We start from the raw sequence: 4,946 nt of genomic DNA, 5'->3' as shown, positions 1-4,946 counted from the left end.
CACCTCTATGTACAGGTAGTTGTAGTCTCACCTCTATGTACAGGTAGTTGTAGTCTCACCTCTATGTACAGGTAGTTGTAGTCTCTCTCAGCCAGCTGGATGAACACGGCGAACAGAGAGAGGACGGGTCTCGTGCTGAAGAAGGTGCACTCAGACCAGACCACGGCCACGCTGAACAGGGTCAGGACCACAGACAGGAGCCGGTAGAACCAGACCTTCAGGAGGCACTCCCAGAACCACTCTGTACACACACAAGTACTGTACTTAGCTACAAAGTTAAAGTACTTTTTACTTCATCTCAGAGGTAAAACTCTCAGAGAATAGAACACATTATTAGAGATTAAACCAGCGGTTTTCAACCGCTTTTTGGCTGACAGATAATCTGTGTTTGAGTCGAGATGTTTCTGAAGGATTAGTAGTTTCACCAAAACGATATTTCACAGCTACACTTCTGAAATCCAAGATTTCATAAACATGATGAGAGAAAAGTTCCTCTTTCTCTCTGTCATTACTCATTTCTATTGTCAAAGCTTCTCTTTGTATTTATTGTAAGTTTGTTTATATCCTGACAAAAAGTAATAATACTTTTCTTTACAGAGATGAAAGGTGCCCTGAGGAAGTCTTTCTACTGACGCTGTGTGAACCGATGAGGTCTCACTAACACGACGAAGGCTTCTTCTTCCTCACAAAACACTTTAGAAGAACTTCAAACCGACACTGTGGCTTTAAGTCTTCTTCTTCCTTTTCTACATTTCTTGTCACATTACTGCGACCAACAGGTACTGGAATCCTGAGAAGTACTGGGTATTTGTGTGTACATGAAGAAGATGCAACCTAGACAGGGACCCACTCATAAAATCATCTACTAGTGGTCAAATACTGCACCGTCATCACTCTGATGTGGGTTCTATCTCCTCAACCCTCTAAACGCCAAAACCCCCAAGCAACATTGAAAAACCTGTTTTCTTTTAAACAATCGCCAAAACTGCACCACTCATCACACACAGCTGTAAAAACCAACATTATCGTGAGATTCTCATCTTTCCAACGGTCCTCGAACACATCATGTGTGACAAACGCTTACGTTAATAAAAGAAGCTTAACATATTGATATTTCATATAAACATTTTATTCTTCATGTCTCATTATAAATGTCTCCTCTAATAAAGAGTTCACTTTAACCAGAATGTGTAAAAACATTAAAGTGTGAAACTATGACTTCATGATTGATTCATCTGAGACCAACAGTCATGTGACTACAAGGAGGAGACACTCTGACTGAACTACAGGAAGTGAACACAGAGCGGAGAGGAGAGGAGAGGAGAGGAGAGGCTGGAGGCCCCGACTCACCTACAGTCGATGTGTACACGTATGTGCTGAACCAGCCGGCCGGCTCAGAGGACGGGAAGCTGTGGACGAACTGGTGGGTCGTACTGGTCTCGTTCTTGGCCACGTCCTCCAGGTGGATGGCCTGCTGCAGGAGGATCTGCCACTGGACCCGAGTCCTGTTGTGTCTCTGGACCGCATAGATCACCTGGACACACACACACACGTGAACCTGGAGCACTCAATAGGTATGAACATGTACATCATTCATGAATCACATCAAATAAAATGGAGATGATTCTGGTTTTACTGGACCTCAGTCTACTTCCTGTCTCCCCTGTGGTGCCCCACAAGGCTCTGTTTCAGGCCCACTCCCGTTTTCATTTTACATGCATCGTTTTTGGGAGATTACTCACAATTATAATCATATTTGTTGACCTTATTTGCAGACGATACACAGCTGTTTGTACCTATGACACCTGGTGACACTCATTAAATGAGTATATTAAGTGCATTCGTCCTCTAAACTGCATCCAGCTGATACGTTAAACCCTCTCGTCTACAGTCCTGAACCTGTAGCTAAACACCTGGAAGTCCTAAAGAAACTTACTTTTGATGCTCAAGTTAAGATGGGTGGACAGTTTTGCTTTACTTATGAATATAAATATAAATTTACGCAAACTAAGCAGCTGAGCTCCAAACCAGTTGGTGGAAACGCACCAAAATACACATTTCTTCTTCAAAAGTTCGCCTGAAATCCACCCAACAACTGATCAGAATCACGACTTGTGTCAAGTTGTTCTTCTGTAGTGGTATTTCCTGTTGACTTGTTTCCTGCGGTATCTTTCTTCTTCTCACCTGTTTGTGGAGCTTCACCAGACTCTTCTCACTGGGATACGCGTTCTGTTTGTCGTCAAAGTCCTCGTAGTCGTCCATGTTCCTGCCCATCTTCTCCTGGTAGTCCACCGGACACTGAGGGGGGGGGGGGGCAGGTCAGATCAGTGTACCCGGTCTATGAACACTGAGTCACTGCTGGTAAAGTACTTCCTCTTACCTTTCTGAGAATCGTATCGATGTACTTCCTCAGTGGATGGTTGTACTTGATGGACTCACTGACTTTTCTCACCTCCTGCAACAAAAACCAGACTCCAGAGTTAAAATGGTGAAATGAAGAATGAAGCCGACCCTCACAGGCGAGTTCCTCCGCTCACCTCCATGACGTCCTCCAGGTTCTCCTCTGCGTCCGCCTTCTCCGTCATCAGCTTGGAGGCCTTGAAGTAGGTCTTGATGAGCAGGTGTCCGTGGCGTGAGGCGTTCCAGTAGGACCGGGGGATCTCCACCAGACCATAGCCCAGCAGCAGCACCAGCAGGAACAGGCCCCAGGTGTTGGCCGCCGTGATGCCGATGGTCTGCAGCTCGTACCTGAGTCACAGGAACCACAGGAGGTCCAGACAGGAAGTGATGTCTCACACACGCTGACATGTGCTGCATGTTTACTAAGTAAAGCTGATTTTATACTCGCTGTACTGGAGCTCTAGCTACATGTGGAGGGGTTCTACAAAGTAGCTCAATTAGAAACAGGACGTCTTAAAAATCTACAAATCAAACAGTCTACAGGACGTTTAACCTTTGTTTCTTTATTATACATTTAATACTTGTTCCTTTACGGTTCTTCTACGACACCAAGCGATTATAAACAAAGGCTTAATCAACCTGCAGTTCAACAGAGCGTCTTCTCCAGGTCTCCAACAGATCTCCAGTCACACCACCAGAACCAGGACCACTGATTCAGATCATAAGACCCGTCCACTCTGGACCCCCTAACCTTAACTCTAACTCACCGTCCTCGCGGTGAACTCACCGTGACGACAGTGAACTCACCGTGACGACAGTGAACTCACCATGACAGGTGCCACTCAGGATGAACGGCCACGTAGATGAGCAGCGAGCCGAAGATCAGCAGGTATGTCCCGTAGTAGATGGCGTTCTCTATCAGAGCCGTTTTTATCTTCCCGGTGATGGAGAACCCTCCGGAGCGAGCGTAGGACTGCATGAAGGGCAGCAGCAGCCTGGAGAGAGAGAACACGATATAATATGTATATATAAATATGTATATATTGAAATATAAGTATATATCTAAAAAGTTTATCATACGAACCACGTGAGACACTGGGACGTCCAGTACACCACCCTCCAGAACACGGGCATGATGCCATCTGGGATGTAGCTCCACGGCTTGTAGCACGGCTTTAATACGCTCCTACAGAGGAGGAGGAGGAAAAAGAGGAGGAGGAAGAGGAAGAGGAGGGGGAAGAAGAGGAGGGGGAAGAAAAGGAGGGGGAGGAGTATATAAATCTAGTATCTCATTGATAACGAGGTGAGATGTGTGTCATCACATGATTGATTTAGGTGAACTCAGATTAAAGTGCTCGTTAACACATACTTCTAACATCCTGATGAAGTGGTTCTTTTAGAGCCATTTGTAGTTGAGTGAGAGAACATCACACCAAACTACATCTTCTGGATGTAAAAACATGTCGTGAGCTTTAAATCGTCTACTGATGTTCATGAAGCTGTAATACTGACTCACCTCTTGGTGGGCGTGGCAGAGGCGTTAGCCGGCGTGTGATTGGCTGGAGAGGGGCTGAGGGTGGGGGCGTGGTCCTCGTGGTCGAGCTTACACTGCTTGTAGATGGTCTGAGGACAGAAGAACAGGTTTCAGTAGCGTCTCCATCTGAGGGACAGACGGGTGGACGTCTCCGTCGGTACCCACCGTGCTGACGTCCAGAGGTAAGATGAAGACGATGAGGAAGCACAGGTACCAGGCCAGCAGCGTGCCGAACAGAACCATGCGCTGCTGCTTCCTGAAGTCTCCATACCGGTGCAGCAGGAACAGCGCCAGGAAGAACACCACCACGATCTCAATGCCCAGAGCGGCTCCACTCATCTCCAGCAGCACCAGCACAGACCTGCAGGGGACCCAGAACCAGAACCAGGTCATGTGGACTGTACAGGACTGAACCAACAAGAGGAAACATGCAGACTGACGATAATATTTCATAAAACACAAATGATCCTTCTGCTGAAGACAATTTGCCGATTGTCCTTTTAGATTCATACTTCTGAGACATCGTGAGTTGAGCTTCTGTTATTGTGATAATTATTGACGTCATAGGGAGGACTTGGTTTAACAGACTATTTTAAACCGCACGACTAAGAATCAATATGTAGTCGTTCATCTGCTGTCGGCGACTGTGGCTAAGTGGAGAGCAGGGCCGTCCTTCAATCAGAGGATCGGCGGTTCGATCCCTGGCTCCGCTAGTCGCATGTGTCCTTGAGCAAGACACTTAACCACAAAATGTCTCCCGTAGCTGTGCCTACGGTGTATGCATAGAATCTGAATTGTAAGTCGCTTTGGATAAAAGCGTCTGCTAAATGACTGTAATGTAATGTCTGTCTGTCCTTCAATCAAAGTATGATTCATAATCAGAGAACTGGAGGAAGCATTTAGATTTACTGACAGATAGTCAGATATATATATATATATATATATATATATATACACACATATATACACATATATATATATACACATATATATATATATATATATATATATA

General features: G+C 45.6%; 1 protein-coding gene across 5 annotated transcripts in view; it reads right to left on the bottom strand.

The window, feature by feature from the left end:
- LOC116401321 (G-protein coupled receptor-associated protein LMBRD2B-like) overlaps positions 1-4,631 on the bottom strand; it is a 6,370-nt gene extending 1,739 nt beyond the window's left edge. For 3 of the 5 annotated variants that reach the window (XM_031879669.1, XM_031879667.1, XM_031879665.1), the window contains exons 1-9: positions 4,100-4,631; positions 3,917-4,023; positions 3,485-3,586; positions 3,228-3,395; positions 2,538-2,748; positions 2,381-2,455; positions 2,185-2,298; positions 1,351-1,534; positions 4-241 (exon numbers count right to left, since the gene is read on the bottom strand). In XM_031879669.1, the coding sequence (XP_031735529.1) occupies positions 6-241; positions 1,351-1,534; positions 2,185-2,298; positions 2,381-2,455; positions 2,538-2,748; positions 3,228-3,395; positions 3,485-3,586; positions 3,917-4,023; positions 4,100-4,444 (1,542 nt within the window). In that variant the 5' untranslated portion in view covers positions 4,445-4,631 and the 3' untranslated portion in view covers positions 4-5. Of the gene's footprint in view, positions 242-1,350; positions 1,535-2,184; positions 2,299-2,380; positions 2,456-2,537; positions 2,749-3,227; positions 3,396-3,484; positions 3,587-3,916; positions 4,024-4,099 lie in introns of all 5 variants that reach the window. The other 2 variants (XM_031879666.1, XM_031879668.1) reach the window with 2 other exon arrangements.
- Positions 4,632-4,946: the final 315 nt, after the last annotated feature.

The sequence above is a fragment of the Anarrhichthys ocellatus genome, unplaced genomic scaffold (genome assembly GCF_004355925.1).
Source record: "Anarrhichthys ocellatus isolate YVR2014 unplaced genomic scaffold, GSC_Weel_1.0 scaffold343, whole genome shotgun sequence".
In the NCBI taxonomy this organism is placed as follows: domain Eukaryota; kingdom Metazoa; phylum Chordata; class Actinopteri; order Perciformes; family Anarhichadidae; genus Anarrhichthys; species Anarrhichthys ocellatus.
Note: the sequence above shows the minus strand (reverse complement) of the source record. Positions and strands in the feature narration are given on the sequence as shown.